Source organism: Schistocerca serialis, chromosome 8 (genome assembly GCF_023864345.2).
Source record: "Schistocerca serialis cubense isolate TAMUIC-IGC-003099 chromosome 8, iqSchSeri2.2, whole genome shotgun sequence".
Classification (NCBI taxonomy): Eukaryota; Metazoa; Arthropoda; class Insecta; order Orthoptera; family Acrididae; genus Schistocerca; species Schistocerca serialis.
In genome coordinates, this window is record NC_064645.1 from 210,581,135 (window position 1) to 210,600,495 (window position 19,361).

The following is a 19,361-nucleotide window of genomic DNA, read 5'->3' on the forward strand; positions in this document are numbered from 1 at the left end:
CTTCTGTGTATGTGACATGATGAATATTGCATGCAGGGTTTTTCCAATCTTTCTGCTAGACACAGGATGAGAGGTGCATCAGCTGTAATTGTGAACAGCATCGACTTGTATGACATTGATGGGATTCAAAGTACTGTCAAAATAGTAGAGCCTCACATCTAAATACTATATGTTAATACTAGCATACTGGTCTGCTTTCTAAACACTTCAGTGTTGTGGTATTCATTGGCTGACACTTTTGAATTTAATTTAGGTAACTATATGTAGTGGCAGATTGCCAGACATGTGGGAAAATACTTTGTGCGTCACACCAGTGAAATTTGTACATGACATGCTTGTGCGCCACAGATTTGCTGTAATAGTTGGTTTTTAGGTGAAGAGCAGTGGCTTAATACAGAGGCAGATATGCTTCAGTTAAGAATCTGATGAGGTGTCACCTGCAGTCTGTATTATGAGGCTGCAGCTGGATAGCAAGGCCACTAGGAAAGTTACTTGAAACATAATGTTAAATGAACTTCCTGTAAAGGGGTAGCTTGCACACTTAATGATTAAAGAGACATCTTCCTTCACATGTTTATTTATGGTGCTGAAACAATTATGGCATCAGCTGCAGCCATGAAGATGAATAGAGTTAAATGTTGTGGGTCTGTGTGCAGTCAGTATGTGATAGTGGCATACAGGCACCAGAAGCTTTGTAGGCGTTAGAGAAAAATAAATATTAGGTAATGCAAGCTAATTTTAGAGCGCTAGAGTGTATTTAAGCAGTAGTGTGAGTGAAAGAATTTGAGTGAGAAAGATTTGGAACATGCAGCTATCTTGTGTAAAGTTGATGTAAGGTTTCCAAATGTTGTGTGTGGCAGTAGGTGTGTGTTATGAAATGACGTGATTGAGACAGTAGGAAGAGATGTTGTGACAGCAGAGTGTGATACTGAGGAAGAGAAGAGGCTTTTGCCTGTGCTAGGCTTAGTCTTAGACTGGCTGTGATTTGTGTCAGGTTTGTGATTGAGCTGAAGGGGTGCTAGTGACATGTACTTGTGTCAGTGTAGTTGTGGTTTTGGTGTGCTTGCCTAGTTGTTATTAGAGTGACATTTTAGATGTGCATTGGTGATGTAAGGGATAGGATTATTGCCAGTTTTATCATGTTCTGTTGTGAATGAAAGAGAGTGGAGGAGAACTGCGTAAATGGACAGCATAGTTTGTGACAAGTGGGTGCAGATATGAAGCGAAACTTGTGTAGGTGGCTGAGGGTATTAGCAGCTGATGTGAGACATGAGAGAGTGAGATTGCGAAAAAAATGTGGAACGCTTCACGATTTTGCGTGTCATCCTTGCGCAGGGGCCATGCTAATCTTCTCTGTATCGTTCCAATTTTAGTATATGTACCGCCGAAGCGAGTACATTCGAGGAGCCGTCTGAAATTGTATATATAGTTGTGGCGTCGCGTCAAATGTGGTTCGGCTTGGACGTAGCTTTACGCAGCTCTGGCGAGGAACACAAGGCCTGCCGAGTGCTAATCTGTGAATTAATTACTGCGAGGTGTCGTTCTTAGTAAGTGACAGCTCTGTTAACTGTATTATTTGGCAGTATTGGATGTAAAACATAGATCGTAGAGTCGCTTGCTCTCTCAGCATCCACCCAGAGCAGAGTATATGTACCGCCGAAGCGAGTACATTCGAGGAGCCCTCTGAAATTGTATATATAGTTATGACGTCGCGTCAAATATGGTTCGGCTTGGACGTAGCTTTACGCAGCTCTGGCGAGGAACACAAGGCCTGCCGAGTGCTAATCTGTGAATTAATTACTGCGAGGTGTCGTTCTTAGTAAGTGACAGCTCTGTTAACTGTATTATTAGGCAGTATTGGATGTAAAACTTAGATCGTAGAGTCGCTTGCTCTCGCAGCATCCACCCAGAGCAGCAGCAGCAGGTTCACACAGCTGCCGCTAGGCGGCAGCAATACGTGATGGCACGTATTGTCGCCATGTTCTCACATTCCGAGTTTAGTGTCTTATAGGCATACCTATGAAACACACTTCTCTAATGTGTGGGATAAATGGCGCTGATTGGAGCTGGTAGCAGGTCTTGAAGACTCTCAAAACAAGCGAATATTTTTGCGAAACTGTCTTCACTGCTACCACAAATTGCATTACTCTTTCAGTGGTACTTTCTCACGATACTAATCGATTTAATGACAGAGTGCAAGGCAACTTTCAACTCACACATCAAGTACAGCACAAGAAGACACAGTGTGTGACCATCTAAATTATTGAGTAACTCCTATTCATCCAATGGCGCCAGAAGACAATAGTGACTGCAAAAAGAGACACAGTAGCCTCACGAACCATTAAAAACACCATTCATATTGCACACTTTGAAACACAGCAGTGTAGGTCACTACTAGCGCATGGATGGGTGAATGCGAGTTGTGTGAGGTAGTAGTAGGAATGATGGACATAGTTCCGTTTTTAGTACAACACCAGGTGATATATTTGTGTTGATCCAAGTTTACACAGGGCAGGTCTACTTGGCAACAGTGAAACACTGTGATGGAGATGTGTGAATGAGCCTAAAATGTTGAGGGGACATGTGGTAAGAGAAACCAGGTTAGCATTGTGTTAGTAGCTGTAGTTATGTTCCTGTGAAATGTCAGTCAGATGTAATCCAGTTTGGTGAATGTTGTTATTACAGGAAGAATTGCTAGTGTGAAACAAAGAGTGATAGATTTAGTATCTGAAAGCAGTTAATAACTGAGTAGCTACTGGTGTCATGTGACACAAACTGGTTTGTGATGCTGCTGTCTATTCCAAAATCCTGAAGCTTGCTAGTGTTTTGTGTCTTGACTGCCTCTGTATCTACTTATGTGCTAGAGCTTCTGTGTATGTGACATGATGAATATTGCATGCAGGGTTTGTCTAATCTTTCTGCTAGACACAGGATGAGAGGTGCGTCAGCTGTAATTGTGAACAGCATCGACTTGTATGACATTGATGGGATTCAAAGTGCTGTCAAAATAGTAGAGCCTCACATCTAAATACTATATGTTAATACTAGCATACTGGTCTGCTTTCTAAACACTTAAGTGTTGTGGTATTCATTGGCTGACACTTTTGAATTTAATTTAGGTAACTATATGTAGTGGCAGATTGCCAGACATGTGGGAAAATACTTTGTGCGTCACACCAGTGAAATTTGTACATGACATGCTTGTGCACCACAGATTTGCTGTAATAGTTGGTTTTTAGGTGAAGGGCAGTGGCTTATTACACAGGCAGATATGCTTCAGTTAAGAATCTGATGAGGTGTCACCTGCAGTCTGTATTATGAGGCTGCAGCTGGATAGCAAGGCCACTAGGAAAGTTACTTGAAACATAATGTTAAATGAACTTCCTGTAAAGGGGTAGCTTGCACACTTAATGATTAAAGAGACATCTTCCTTCACATGTTTATTTATGGTGCTGAAACAATTATGGCATCAGCTGCAGCCATGATGATGAATAAAGTTAAATGTTGTGGGTCTGTGTGCAGTCAGTATGTGATAGTGGCATACAGGCACCAGAAGCTTTGTAGGCGTTAGAGAAAAATAAATATTAGGTAATGCAAGCTAATTTTAGAGCGCTAGAGTGTATTTAAGCAGTAGTGTGAGTGAAAGTATGTGAGTGAGAAATATTTGGAACATGCAGCTATCCTGTGTAAAGTTGATGTAAGGTATCCAAATGTTGTGTGTGGCAGTAGGTGTGTGTTATGAAATGACGTGATTGAGACAGTAGGAAGAGATGTTGTGACAGCAGAGTGTGATACTGAGGAAGAGAAGAGGCTTTTGCCTGTGCTAGGCTTAGTCTTAGACTGGCTGTGATTTGTGTCAGGTTTGTGAATGAGCTGAAGGGGTGCTAGTGACATGTACTTGTGTCAGTGTAGTTGTGGTTTTGGTGTGCTTGCTGAGTTGTTATTAGAGTGACATTTTAGATGTGCATTGGTGATGTAAGGGATAGGTTTATCGCCAGTTTTATCATGTTCTGTTGTGAATGAAAGAGAGTGGAGGAGAACTGCGGAAATGGACAGCATAGTTTGTGACAAGTGGGTGCAGGTATGAAGCGAAACTTGTGTAGGTGGCTGAGGGTATTAGCAGCTGATGTGAGACATGAGAGAGTGAGATTGCGAAAAAAATGTGGAACGCTTCACGATTTTGCGTGTCATTCTTGCGCAGGGGCCATGCTAATCTTCTCTGTATCGTTCCAATTTTAGTATATGTACCGCCGAAGCGAGTACATTCGAGGAGCCCTCTGAAATTGTATATATAGTTATGGCGTCGCGTCAAATATGGTTCGGCTTGGACGTAGCTTTACGCAGCTCTGGCGAGGAACACAAGGCCTGCCGAGTGCTAATCTGTGAATTAATTACTGCGAGGTGTCGTTCTTAGTAAGTGGCAGCTCTGTTAACTGTATTATTTGGCAGTATTGGATGTAAAACTTAGATCGTAGAGTCGCTTGCTCTCGCAGCATCCACCCAGAGCAGCAGCAGCAGGTTCACACAGCTGCCGCTAGGCGGCAGCAAGACGTGATGGCACGTATTGTCGCCATGTTCTCACATTCCGAGTTTAGTGTCTTATAGGCATACCTATGAAACACACTACTCTAATGTGTGGGATGAATGGCGCTGATTGGAGCTGGTAGCAGGTCTTGAAGACTCTCAAAACAAGCGAATATTTTTGCGAAACTGTCTTCACTGCTAACACAAATTGCATTACTCTTTCAGTGGTACTTTCTCACGATACTAATCGATTTAATGACAGAGTGCAAGGCAACTTTTAACTCACACATCAAGTACAGCACAAGAAGACACAGTGTGTGACCATCTAAATTATTGAGTAACTCCTATTCATCCAATGGCGCCAGAAGACAATAGTGACTGCAAAAAGAGACACAGTAGCCTCACGAACCATTAAAAACACCATTCATATTGCACACTTTGAAACACAGCAGTGTAGGTCACTACTAGCGCATGGATGGGTGAATGCGAGTTGTGTGAGGTAGTAGTAGGAATGATGGACATAGTTCCGTTTTCAGTACAATACCAGGTGATATATTTGTGTTGATCCAAGTTTACACAGGGCAGGTCTACTTGGCAACAGTGAAACACTGTGATGGAGATGTGTGAATGAGCCTAAAATGTTGAGGGGACATGTGGTAAGAGAAACCAGGTTAGCATTGTGTTAGTAGCTGTAGTTATGTTCCTGTGAAATGTCAATCAGATGTAATCCAGTTTGGTGAATGTTGTTATTACAGGAAGAATTGCTAGTGCAAAACAAAGAGTGATAGATTTAGTATCTGAAAGCAGTTAATAACTGAGTAGCTACTGGTGTCATGTGACACAAACAGGTTTGTGATGTTGCTGTCTATTCCAAAATCCTGAAGCTTGCTAGTGTTTTGTGTCTTGACTGCCTCTGTATCTGCTTATGTGCTAGAGCTTCTGTGTATGTGTCATGATGAATATTGCGTGCAGGGTTTGTCCAATCTTTCTGCTAGACACAGGATGAGAGGTGCATCAGCTGTAATTGTGAACAGCATCGACTTGTATGACATTGATGGGATTCAAAGTGCTGTCAAAATAGTAGAGCCTCACATCTAAATACTATATGTTAATACTAGCATACTGGTCTGCTTTCTAAACACTTCAGTGTTGTGGTATTCATTGGCTGACACTTTTGAATTTAATTTAGGTAACTATATGTAGTGGCAGATTGCCAGACATGTGGGAAAATACTTTGTGCGTCACACCAGTGAAATTTGTACATGACATGCTTGTGCACCACAGATTTGCTGTAATAGTTGGTTTTTAGGTGAAGGGCAGTGGCTTATTACACAGGCAGATATGCTTCAGTTAAGAATCTGATGAGGTGTCACCTGCAGTCTGTATTATGAGGCTGCAGCTGGATAGCAAGGCCACTAGGAAAGTTACTTGAAACATAATGTTAAATGAACTTCCTGTAAAGGGGTAGCTTACACACTTAATGATTAAAGAGACATCTTCCTTCACATGTTTATTTATGGTGCTGAAACAATTATGGCATCAGCTGCAGCCATGAAGATGAATAAAGTTAAATGTTGTGGGTCTGTGTGCAGACAGTATGTGATAGTGGCATACAGGCACCAGAAGCTTTGTAGGCGTTAGAGAAAAATAAATATTAGGTAATGCAAGCTAATTTTAGAGCGCTAGAGTGTATTTAAGCAGTAGTGTGAGTGAAAGTATGTGAGTGAGAAAGATTTGGAACATGCATCTATCTTGTGTAAAGTTGATGTAAGGTTTCCAAATGTTGTGTGTGGCAGTAGGTGTGTGTTATGAAATGACGTGATTGAGACAGTAGGAAGAGATGTTGTGACAGCAGAGTGTGATACTGAGGAAGAGAAGAGGCTTTTGCCTGTGCTAGGCTTAGTCTTAGACTGGCTGTGATTTGTGTCAGGTTTGTGAATGAGCTGAAGGGGTGCTAGTGACATGTACTTGTGTCAGTGTAGTTGTGGTTTTGGTGTGCTTGCTGAGTTGTTATTAGAGTGACATTTTAGATGTGCATTGGTGATGTAAGGGATAGGTTTATTGCCAGTTTTATCATGTTCTGTTGTGAATGAAAGAGAGTGGAGGAGAACTGCGTAAATGGACAGCATAGTTTGTGACAAGTGGGTGCAGATATGAAGCGAAACTTGTGTAGGTGGCTGAGGGTATTAGCAGCTGATGTGAGACATGAGAGAGTGAGATTGCGAAAAAAATGTGGAACGCTTCACGATTTTGCGTGTCATCCTTGCGCGAGCCCTCTGAAATTGTATATATAGTTATGGCGTCGCGTCAAATATGGTTCGGCTTGGACGTAGCTTTACACAGCTCTGGCGAGGAACACAAGGCCTGCCGAGTGCTAATCTGTGAATTAATTACTGCGAGGTGTCGTTCTTAGTAAGTGGCAGCTCTGTTAACTGTATTATTTGGCAGTATTGGATGTAAAACTTAGATCGTAGAGTCGCTTGCTCTCGCAGCATCCACCCAGAGCAGCAGCAGCAGGTTCACACAGCTGCCGCTAGGCGGCAGCAATACGTGATGGCACGTATTGTCGCCATGTTCTCACATTCCGAGTTTAGTGTCTTATAGGCATACCTATGAAACACACTTCTCTAATGTGTGGGATAAATGGCGCTGATTGGAGCTGGTAGCAGGTCTTGAAGACTCTCAAAACAAGCGAATATTTTTGCGAAACTGTCTTCACTGCTAACACAAATTGCATTACTCTTTCAGTGGTACTTTCTCACGATACTAATCGATTTAATGACAGAGTGCAAGGCAACTTTTGACTCACACATCAAGTACAGCACAAGAAGACACAGTGTGTGACCATGTAAATTATTGAGTAACTCCTATTCATCCAATGGCGCCAGAAGACAATAGTGACTGCAAAAAGAGACACAGTAGCCTCACGAACCATTAAAAACACCATTCATATTGCACACTTTGAAACACAGCAGTGTAGGTCACTACTAGCGCATGGATGGGTGAATGCGAGTTGTGTGAGGTAGTAGTAGTAGGAATGATGGACATAGTTAAGTTTTCAGTACAATACCAGGTGATATATTTGTGTTGATCCAAGTTTACACAGGGCAGGTCTACATGGCAACAGTGAAACACTGTGATGGAGATGTGTGAATGAGCCTAAAATGTTGAGGGGACATGTGGTAAGAGAAACCAGGTTAGCATTGTGTTAGTAGCTGTAGTTATGTTCCTGTGAAATGTCAATCAGATGTAATCCAGTTTGGTGAATGTTGTCATTACAGGAAGAATTGCTAGTGCAAAACAAAGAGTGATAGATTTAGTATCTGAAAGCAGTTAATAACTGAGTAGCTACTGGTGTCATGTGACACAAACTGGTTTGTGATGTTGCTGTCTATTCCAAAATCCTGAGGCTTGCTAGTGTTTTGTGTCTTGACTGCCTCTGTATCTGCTTATGTGCTAGAGCTTCTGTGTATGTGACATGATGAATATTGCATGCAGGGTTTGTCTAATCTTTCTGCTAGACACAGGATGAGAGGTGCATCAGCTGTAATTGTGAACAGCATCGACTTGTATGACATTGATGGGATTCAAAGTGCTGTCAAAATAGTAGAGCCTCACATCTAAATACTATATGTTAATACTAGCATACTGGTCTGCTTTCTAAACACTTCAGTGTTGTGGTATTCATTGGCTGACACTTTTGAATTTAATTTAGGTAACTATATGTAGTGGCAGATTGCCAGACATGTGGGAAAATACTTTGTGCGTCACACCAGTGAAATTTGTACATGACATGCTTGTGCACCACAGATTTGCTGTAATAGTTGGTTTTTAGGTGAAGGGCAGTGGCTTATTACACAGGCAGATATGCTTCAGTTAAGAATCTGATGAGGTGTCACCTGCAGTCTGTATTATGAGGCTGCAGCTGGATAGCAAGGCCACTAGGAAAGTTACTTGAAACATAATGTTAAATGAACTTCCTGTAAAGGGGTAGCTTGCACACTTAATGATTAAAGAGACATCTTCCTTCACATGTTTATTTATGGTGCTGAAACAATTATGGCATCAGCTGCAGCCATGAAGATGAATAAAGTTAAATGTTGTGGGTCTGTGTGCAGACAGTATGTGATAGTGGCATACAGGCACCAGAAGCTTTGTAGGCGTTAGAGAAAAATAAATATTAGGTAATGCAAGCTAATTTTAGAGCGCTAGAGTGTATTTAATCAGTAGTGTGAGTGAAAGTATGTGAGTGAGAAAGATTTGGAACATGCAGCTATCTTGTGTAAAGTTGATGTAAGGTTTCCAAATGTTGTGTGTGGCAGTAGGTGTGTGTTATGAAATGACGTGATTGAGACAGTAGGAAGAGATGTTGTGACAGCAGAGTGTGATACTGAGGAAGAGAAGAGGCTTTTGCCTGTGCTAGGCTTAGTCTTAGACTGGCTGTGATTTGTGTCAGGTTTGTGAATGAGCTGAAGGGGTGCTAGTGACATGTACTTGTGTCAGTGTAGTTGTGGTTTTGGTGTGCTTGCTGAGTTGTTATTAGAGTGACATTTTGGATGTGCATTGGTGATGTAAGGGATAGGTTTATTGCCAGTTTTATCATGTTCTGTTGTGAATGAAAGAGAGTGGAGGAGAACTGCGTAAATGGACAGAATAGTTTGTGACAAGTTGGTGCAGATATGAAGCGAAACTTGTGTAGGTGGCTGAGGGTATTAGCAGCTGATGTGAGACATGAGAGAGTGAGATTGCGAAAAAAATGTGGAACGCTTCACGATTTTGCGTGACATCCTTGCGCAGGGGCCATGCTAATCTTCTCTGTATCGTTCCAATTTTAGTATATGTACCGCCGAAGCGAGTACAATCGAGGAGCCCTCTGAAATTGTATATATAGTTATGGCGTCGCGTCAAATATGGTTCGGCTTGGACGTAGCTTTACGCAGCTCTGGCGAGGAACACAAGGCCTGCCGAGTGCTAATCTGTGAATTAATTACTGCGAGGTGTCGTTCTTAGTAAGTGGCAGCTCTGTTAACTGTATTATTTGGCAGTATTGGATGTAAAACTTAGATCGTAGAGTCGCTTGCTCTCGCAGCATCCACCCAGAGCAGCAGCAGCAGGTTCACACAGCTGCCGCTAGGCGGCAGCAAGACGTGATGGCACGTATTGTCGCCATGTTCTCACATTCCGAGTTTAGTGTCTTATAGGCATACCTATGAAACACACTTCTCTAATGTGTGGGATAAATGGCGCTGATTGGAGCTGGTAGTAGGTCTTGATGACTCTCAAAACAAGCGAATATTTTTGCGAAACTGTCTTCACTGCTAACACAAATTGCATTACTCTTTTAGTAGTACATTCTCACGATACTAATCGATATAATGACAGAGTGCAAGGCAACTTTTAACTCACACATCAAGTACAGCACAAGAAGACACAGTGTGTGACCATGTAAATTATTGAGTAACTCCTATTCATCCAATGGCGCCAGAAGACAATAGTGACTGCAAAAAGAGACACAGTAGCCTCACGAACCATTAAAAACACCATTCATATTGCACACTTTGAAACACAGCAATGTAGGTCACTACTAGCGCATGGTTGGGTGAATGCGAGTTGTGTGAGGTAGTAGTAGGAATGATGGACATAGTTCCGTTTTCAGTACAATACCAGGTGATATATTTGTGTTGATCCAAGTTTACACAGGGCAGGTCTACTTGGCAACAGTGAAACACTGTGATGGAGATGTGTGAATGAGCCTAAAATGTTGAGGGGACATGTGGTAAGAGAAACCAGGTTAGCATTGTGTTAGTAGCTGTAGTTATGTTCCTGTGAAATGTCAATCAGATGTAATCCAGTTTGGTGAATGTTGTTATTACAGGAAGAATTGCTAGTGCAAAACAAAGAGTGATAGATTTAGTATCTGAAAGCAGTTAATAACTGAGTAGCTACTGGTGTCATGTGACACAAACTGGTTTGTGATGTTGCTGTCTATTCCAAAATCCTGAAGCTTGCTAGTGTTTTGTGTCTTGACTGCCTCTGTATCTGCTTATGTGCTAGAGCTTCTGTGTATGTGACATGATGAATATTGCATGCAGGGTTTGACTAATTTTTCTGCTAGACACAGGATGAGAGGTGCATCAGCTGTAATTGTGAACAGCATCGACTTGTATGACATTGATGGGATTCAAAGTGCTGTCAAAATAGTAGAGCCTCACATCTAAATACTATATGTTAATACTAGCATACTGGTCTGCTTTCTAAACACTTCAGTGTTGTGGTATTCATTGGCTGACGCTTTTGAATTTAATTTAGGTAACTATATGTAGTGGCAGATTGCCAGACATGTGGGAAAATACTTCGTGTGTCACACCAGTGAAATTTGTACATGACATGCTTGTGCACCACAGATTTGCTGTAATAGTTGGTTTTTAGGTGAAGGGCAGTGGCTTATTACACAGGCAGATATGCTTCAGTTAAGAATCTGATGAGGTGTCACCTGCAGTCTGTATTATGAGGCTGCAGCTGGATAGCAAGGCCACTAGGAAAGTTACTTGAAACATAATGTTAAATGAACTTCCTGTAAAGGGGTAGCTTGCACACTTAATGATTAAAGAGACATCTTCCTTCACATGTTTATTTATGGTGCTGAAACAATTATGGCATCAGCTGCAGCCATGAAGATGAATAAAGTTAAATGTTGTGGGTCTGTGTGCAGACAGTATGTGATAGTGGCATACAGGCACCAGAAGCTTTGTAGGCGTTAGAGAAAAATAAATATTAGGTAATGCAAGCTAATTTTAGAGCGCTAGAGTGTATTTAAGCAGTAGTGTGAGTGAAAGTATGTGAGTGAGAAAGATTTGGAACATGCAGCTATCTTGTGTAAAGTTGATGTAAGGTTTCCAAATGTTGTGTGTGGCAGTAGGTGTGTGTTATGAAATGACGTGATTGAGACAGTAGGAAGAGATGTTGTGACAGCAGAGTGTGATACTGAGGAAGAGAAGAGGCTTTTGCCTGTGCTAGGCTTAGTCTTAGACTGGCTGTGATTTGTGTCAGGTTTGTGAATGAGCTGAAGGGGTGCTAGTGACATGTACTTGTGTCAGTGTAGTTGTGGTTTTGGTGTGCTTGCTGAGTTGTTATTAGAGTGACATTTTAGATGTGCATTGGTGATGTAAGGGATAGGTTTATTGCCAGTTTTATCATGTTCTGTTGTGAATGAAAGAGAGTGGAGGAGAACTGCGTAAATGGACAGCATAGTTTGTGACAAGTGGGTGCAGATATGAAGCGAAACTTGTGTAGGTGGCTGAGGGTATTAGCAGCTGATGTGAGACATGAGAGAGTGAGATTGCGAAAAAAATGTGGAACGCTTCACGATTTTGCGTGTCATCCTTGCGCGAGCCCTCTGAAATTGTATATATAGTTATGGCGTCGCGTCAAATATGGTTCGGCTTGGACGTAGCTTTACACAGCTCTGGCGAGGAACACAAGGCCTGCCGAGTGCTAATCTGTGAATTAATTACTGCGAGGTGTCGTTCTTAGTAAGTGGCAGCTCTGTTAACTGTATTATTTGGCAGTATTGGATGTAAAACTTAGATCGTAGAGTCGCTTGCTCTCGCAGCATCCACCCAGAGCAGCAGCAGCAGGTTCACACAGCTGCCGCTAGGCGGCAGCAATACGTGATGGCACGTATTGTCGCCATGTTCTCACATTCCGAGTTTAGTGTCTTATAGGCATACCTATGAAACACACTTCTCTAATGTGTGGGATAAATGGCGCTGATTGGAGCTGGTAGCAGGTCTTGAAGACTCTCAAAACAAGCGAATATTTTTGCGAAACTGTCTTCACTGCTAACACAAATTGCATTACTCTTTCAGTGGTACTTTCTCACGATACTAATCGATTTAATGACAGAGTGCAAGGCAACTTTTAACTCACACATCAAGTACAGCACAAGAAGACACAGTGTGTGACCATGTAAATTATTGAGTAGCTCCTATTCATCCAATGGCGCCAGAAGACAATAGTGACTGCAAAAAGAGACACAGTAGCCTCACGAACCATTAAAAACACCATTCATATTGCACACTTTGAAACACAGCAGTGTAGGTCACTACTAGCGCATGGATGGGTGAATGCGAGTTGTGTGAGGTAGTAGTAGTAGGAACGATGGACATAGTTAAGTTTTCAGTACAATACCAGGTGATATATTTGTGTTGATCCAAGTTTACACAGGGCAGGTCTACATGGCAACAGTGAAACACTGTGATGGAGATGTGTGAATGAGCCTAAAATGTTGAGGGGACATGTGGTAAGAGAAACCAGGTTAGCATTGTGTTAGTAGCTGTAGTTATGTTCCTGTGAAATGTCAATCAGATGTAATCCAGTTTGGTGAATGTTGTCATTACAGGAAGAATTGCTAGTGCAAAACAAAGAGTGATAGATTTAGTATCTGAAAGCAGTTAATAACTGAGTAGCTACTGGTGTCATGTGACACAAACTGGTTTGTGATGTTGCTATCTATTCCAAAATCCTGAAGCTTGCTAGTGTTTTGTGTCTTGACTGCCTCTGTATCTGCTTATGTGCTAGAGCTTCTGTGTATGTGACATGATGAATATTGCATGCAGGGTTTGTCTAATCTTTCTGCTAGACACAGGATGAGAGGTGCATCAGCTGTAATTGTGAACAGCATCGACTTGTATGACATTGATGGGATTCAAAGTGCTGTCAAAATAGTAGAGCCTCACATCTAAATACTATATGTTAATACTAGCATACTGGTCTGCTTTCTAAACACTTCAGTGTTGTGGTATTCATTGGCTGACACTTTTGAATTTAATTTAGGTAACTATATGTAGTGGCAGATTGCCAGACATGTGGGAAAATACTTTGTGCATCACACCAGTGAAATTTGTACATGACATGCTTGTGCACCACAGATTTGCTGTAATAGTTGGTTTTTAGGTGAAGGGCAGTGGCTTATTACACAGGCAGATATGCTTCAGTTAAGAATCTGATGAGGTGTCACCTGCAGTCTGTATTATGAGGCTGCAGCTGGATAGCAAGGCCACTAGGAAAGTTACTTGAAACATAATGTTAACACTCTCTGTACCAGGCCTATTTTATGCACCCGTCCCTAGAAACCGGGCAATTTTACCAATATTAAAAAAATTACTGCATCAAATCTACTGTTTGGATTGTGGCAAATTTGGTACCATCTTGAAGCTGCACATTTCTACTTTAATTCTGAGTGAAAGAAACTACTTTACAATGCACAGCTTTAAGGTACAGTTATAGAAATCACTTAGATGTTTTAAGAATTTAGAAAAAGTCATACGAATAAGGGAATACAATTGTGATTTATTTTTAACCAAAATTGTGGCACTACATTACATGTTTCTGATAGTATACAGTATTACATATAAATTTCACACAGAATCATATTGTTTTTTAGTGTGGAAAATTTTAAAGCAAGGTTCCAGGCAGAGTGCAACGCCACACTGTTCACATTCGTATCGTGTCTCTTTGCGAGAAGCCTTGCCACTCTGTTTCTTGCTCCTGGAACTGCACACGTGACACACACGAGCAGCATACTTCTTAGTAGTTGCAGGTATGTGCTGCAAAAAATGTCTCTTTGTTAGCCGACCTACAGTTCCTTCATTTCTTGGAATGAATTCAAGTGTGTCGTCTTCAACAAGCTGAACTGCAAGCACTGTTATAAAGTCTGTTATTGTAATTTTCTTCCTGTGCACTGCATTGTACAGCCAAAATGCATTTGATACTCCCATAAGCAGCAAATGGAAATATAATTTTCGCCACCATTTCACAGTTCTGTGCTGGAACGGATTGTACTGCAGGCGTTGGTCTCCAATATCCACTCCAATTTTATTGAGGTTGTAATCAAGTACCTGAAGTGGTTTCAATACTACAGACCCATTTCTCTTAGTATGCGTACCAAATGTTGCTTGATGCCTTGTAGACAATGTATACACATCTCTCTTATCTTTCCACTTCATTGCCAATACATTATCTTTACGCCGAAAAGACATTTCGCCCTTTTTCAGCTTAGCAGATACTAAATCTTTAGGCAATCCTTTCCTGGATTTGTTCACAGTACCAACAGCTCCAGTGCCTTTCTCTGCCAGTTGCTGAAATAGCTTGACAGGCAGAGGTCGGTAGGTGTCAACTGCAGTCCACTCACTGTCTTTCGGATACGGCACAGCTGCTGGATTTGAAGCAACACCTTCAACATCATTCTCGTCTTCATCTGAAGACAAACTGTCATCAATCTCGTCTTCTAAAAAGAATATCACATTATGTGTAACTACATACATCGTTTACACATGTTCAACAGATATGTGCGTACTGCACAATTACGTGGAAAATTCGGAAATACGTACCTTCAAACACACCATTGCATTCAGAATCGTCTGAATCACTCTCTACATTATCCAGAGTGTCGCTATGATTGATCAAATCCGCAATTTCTGCGTCTGATAAACCGCGCCGAAACATGATGACAAACAACTGAATGATATACAGACTGAGAACGCAAAGATAAGTTTTAACATGAATTACAGCGCTGCCGTGACATCTATGGACGCATTTTGTTAATAAACATCTGAAAAACGTATAGCGCTGGCCAAACCCGTAGAAATAACGTTGCAGTGTTTTGAATGAAATTAAATGTAGCGGCCCGTAAATTTTACGGGCTTGGTGATTTTCGCGCGATCCCAGGCACGTAAATTTTACGGGCTTGGCGCTTAGAGTGTTAAATGAACTTCCTGTAAAGGGGTAGCTTGCACACTTAATGATTAAAGAGACATCTTTCTTCACATGTTTATTTATGGTGCTGAAACAATTATGGCATCAGCTGCAGCCATGAAGATGAATAAAGTTAAATGTTGTGGGTCTGTGTGCAGACAGTACGTGATAGTGGCATACAGGCACCAGAAGCTTTGTAGGCGTTAGAGAAAAATAAATATTAGGTAATGCAAGCTAATTTTAGAGCGCTAGAGTGTATTTAAGCAGTAGTGTGAGTGAAAGTATGTGAGTGAGAAAGATTTGGAACATGCAGCTATCTTGTGTAAAGTTGATGTAAGGTTTCCAAATGTTGTGTGTGGCAGTAGGTGTGTGTTATGAAATGACGTGATTGAGACAGTAGGAAGAGATGTTGTGACAGCAGAGTGTGATACTGAGGAAGAGAAGAGGCTTTTGCCTGTGCTAGGCTTAGTCTTAGACTGGCTGTGATTTGTGTCAGGTTTGTGAATGAGCTGAAGGGGTGCTAGTGACATGTACTTGTGTCAGTGTAGTTGTGGTTTTGGTGTGCTTGCTGAGTTGTTATTAGAGTGACATTTTTAGATGTGCATTGGTGATGTAAGGGATAGGTTTATCGCCAGTTTTATCATGTTCTGTTGTGAATGAAAGAGAGTGGAGGAGAACTGCGTAAATGGACAGCATAGTTTGTGACAAGTGGGTGCAGATATGAAGCGAAACTTGTGTAGGTGGCTGAGGGTATTAGCAGCTGATGTGAGACATGAGAGAGTGAGATTGCGAAAAAAATGTGGAACGCTTCACGATTTTGCGTGTCATCCTTGCGCGAGCCCTCTGAAATTGTATATATAGTTATGGCGTCGCGTCAAATATGGTTCGGCTTGGACGTAGCTTTACACAGCTCTGGCGAGGAACACAAGGCCTGCCGAGTGCTAATCTGTGAATTAATTACTGCGAGGTGTCGTTCTTAGTAAGTGGCAGCTCTGTTAACTGTATTATTTGGCAGTAATCGATGTAAAACTTAGATCGTAGAGTCGCTTGCTCTCGCAGCATCCACCCAGAGCAGCAGCAGCAGGTTCACACAGCTGCCGCTAGGCGGCAACAAGACGTCATGGCACGTATTGTCGCCATGTTCTCACATTCCGAGTTTAGTGTCTTATAGGCATACCTATGAAACACACTTCTCTAATGTGTGGGATAAATGGCGCTGATTGGAGCTGGTAGCAGGTCTTGAAGACTCTCAAAACAAGCGAATATTTTTGCGAAACTGTCTTCACTGCTAACACAAATTGCATTACTCTTTCAGTGGTACTTTCTCACGATACTAATCGATTTAATGACAGAGTGAAAGGCAACTTTTAACTCACACATCAAGTTCAGCACAAGAAGACACAGTGTGTGACCATGTAAATTATTGAGTAACTCCTATTCATCCAATGGCGCCAGAAGACAATAGTGACTGCAAAAAGAGACACAGTAGCCTCACGAACCATTAAAAACACCATTCATATTGCACACTTTGAAACACAGCAATGTAGGTCACTACTAGCGCATGGTTGGGTGAATGCGAGTTGTGTGAGGTAGTAGTAGGAATGATGGACATAGTTCCGTTTTCAGTACAATACCAGGTGATATATTTGTGTTGATCCAAGTTTACACAGGGCAGGTCTACTTGGCAACAGTGAAACACTGTGATGGAGATGTGTGAATGAGCCTAAAATGTTGAGGGGACATGTGGTAAGAGAAACCAGGTTAGCATTGTGTTAGTAGCTGTAGTTATGTTCCTGTGAAATGTCAATCAGATGTAATCCAGTTTGGTGAATGTTGTTATTACAGGAAGAATTGCTAGTGCAAAACAAAGAGTGATAGATTTAGTATCTGAAAGCAGTTAATAACTGAGTAGCTACTGGTGTCATGTGACACAAACTGGTTTGTGATGTTGCTGTCTATTCCAAAATCCTGAAGCTTGCTAGTGTTTTGTGTCTTGACTGCCTCTGTATCTGCTTATGTGCTAGAGCTTCTGTGTATGTGACATGATGAATATTGCATGCAGGGTTTGACCAATTTTTCTGCTAGACACAGGATGAGAGGTGCATCAGCTGTAATTGTGAACAGCATCGACTTGTATGACATTGATGGGATTCAAAGTGCTGTCAAAATAGTAGAGCCTCACATCTAAATACTATATGTTAATACTAGCATACTGGTCTGCTTTCTAAACACTTCAGTGTTGTGGTATTCATTGGCTGACACTTTTGAATTTAATTTAGGTAACTATATGTAGTGGCAGATTGCCAGACATGTGGGAAAATACTTTGTGCGTCACACCAGTGAAATTTGTACATGACATGCTTGTGCACCACAGATTTGCTGTAATAGTTGGTTTTTAGGTGAAGGGCAGTGGCTTATTACACAGGCAGATTTGCTTCAGTTAAGAATCTGATGAGGTGTCACCTGCAGTCTGTATTATGAGGCTGCAGCTGGATAGCAAGGCCACTAGGAAAGTTACTTGAAACATAATGTTAAATGAACTTCCTGTAAAGGGGTAGCTTGCACACTTAATGACTAAAGAGACATCTTCCTTCACATGTTTATTTATGGTGCTGAAACAATTATGGCATCAGCTGCATCCATGAAGATGAATAAAGTTAAATGTTGTGGGTCTGTGTGCAGTCAGTATGTGATAGTGGCATACAGGCACCAGAAGCTTTGTAGGCGTTAGAGAAAAATAAATATTAGGTAATGCAAGCTAATTTTAGAGCGCTAGAGTGTATTTAAGCAGTAGTGTGAGTGAAAGTATGTGAGTGAGAAAGATTTGGAACATGCAGCTATCTTGTGTAAAGTTGATGTAAGGTTTCCAAATGTTGTGTGTGGCAGTAGGTGTGTGTTACGAAATGACGTGATTGAGACAGTAGGAAGAGATGTTGTGACAGCAGAGTGTGATACTGAGGAAGAGAAGAGGCTTTTGCCTGTGCTAGGCTTAGTCTTAGACTGGCTGTGATTTGTGTCAGGTTTGTGAATGAGCTAAAGGGGTGCTAGTGACATGTACTTGTGTCAGTGTAGTTGTGGTTTTGGTGTGCTTGCTGAGTTGTTATTAGAGTGACATTTTTAGATGTGCATTGGTGATGTAAGGGATAGGTTTATCGCCAGTTTTATCATGTTCTGTTGTGAATGAAAGAGAGTGGAGGAGAACTGCGTAAATGGACAGCATAGTTTGTGACAAGTGGGTGCAGATATGAGCGAAACTTGTGTAGGTGGCTGAGGGTATTAGCAGCTGACGTGAGACATGAGAGAGTGAGATTGCGAAAAAAATGTGGAACGCTTCACGATTTTGCGTGTCATCCTTGCACGAGCCCTCTGAAATTGTATATATAGTTATGGCGTCGCGTCAAATATGGTTCGGCTTGGACGTAGCTTTACACAGCTCTGGCGAGGAACACAAGGCCTGCCGAGTGCTAATCTGTGAATTAATTACTGCGAGGTGTCGTTCTTAGTAAGTGGCAGCTCTGTTAACTGTATTATTTGGTAGTATTGGATGTAAAACTTAGATCGTAGAGTCGCTTGCTCTCGCAGCATCCACCCAGAGCAGCAGCAGCAGGTTCACACAGCTGCCGCTAGGCGGCAGCAAGACGTGATGGCACGTATTGTCGCCATGTTCTCACATTCCGAGTTTAGTGTCTTATAGGCATACCTATGAAACACACTTCTCTAATGTGTGGGATAAATGGCGCTGATTGGAGCTGGTAGCAGGTCTTGAAGACTCTCAAAACAAGCGAATATTTTTGCGAAACTGTCTTCACTGCTAACACAAATTGCATTACTCTTTCAGTGGTACTTTCTCACGATACTAATCGATTTAATGACAGAGTGCAAGGCAACTTTTAACTCACACATCAAGTTCAGCACAAGAAGACACAGTGTGTGACCATGTAAATTATTGAGTAACTCCTATTCATCCAATGGCGCCAGAAGACAATAGTGACTGCAAAAAGAGACACAGTAGCCTCACGAACCATTAAAAACACCATTCATATTGCACACTTTGAAACACAGCAATGTAGGTCACTACTAGC

At 41.6% G+C, this 19,361-nt stretch overlaps 1 protein-coding gene and 3 non-coding genes across 4 annotated transcripts; all 4 read right to left on the reverse strand.

The window, feature by feature from the left end:
* Positions 1-1,290: 1,290 nt before the first annotated feature.
* On the reverse strand, positions 1,291-1,397 carry LOC126417556 (U6 spliceosomal RNA). Its single transcript, XR_007575648.1, has one exon. It is a non-coding gene; the product is annotated as a U6 spliceosomal RNA (small nuclear RNA).
* A 2,759-nt stretch (positions 1,398-4,156) lies between these two features.
* LOC126417647 (U6 spliceosomal RNA) lies at positions 4,157-4,263 on the reverse strand. The gene has a single exon (XR_007575727.1). It is a non-coding gene; the product is annotated as a U6 spliceosomal RNA (small nuclear RNA).
* Positions 4,264-9,276: 5,013 nt separating this feature from the next.
* On the reverse strand, positions 9,277-9,383 carry LOC126417644 (U6 spliceosomal RNA). The gene has a single exon (XR_007575725.1). It is a non-coding gene; the product is annotated as a U6 spliceosomal RNA (small nuclear RNA).
* Positions 9,384-13,943: 4,560 nt separating this feature from the next.
* On the reverse strand, positions 13,944-14,849 carry LOC126416927 (piggyBac transposable element-derived protein 4-like). Its single transcript, XM_050084810.1, has one exon. The coding sequence runs from the start codon at positions 14,847-14,849 to the stop codon at positions 13,944-13,946; it is 906 nt and encodes a 301-aa protein (XP_049940767.1).
* Positions 14,850-19,361: the final 4,512 nt, after the last annotated feature.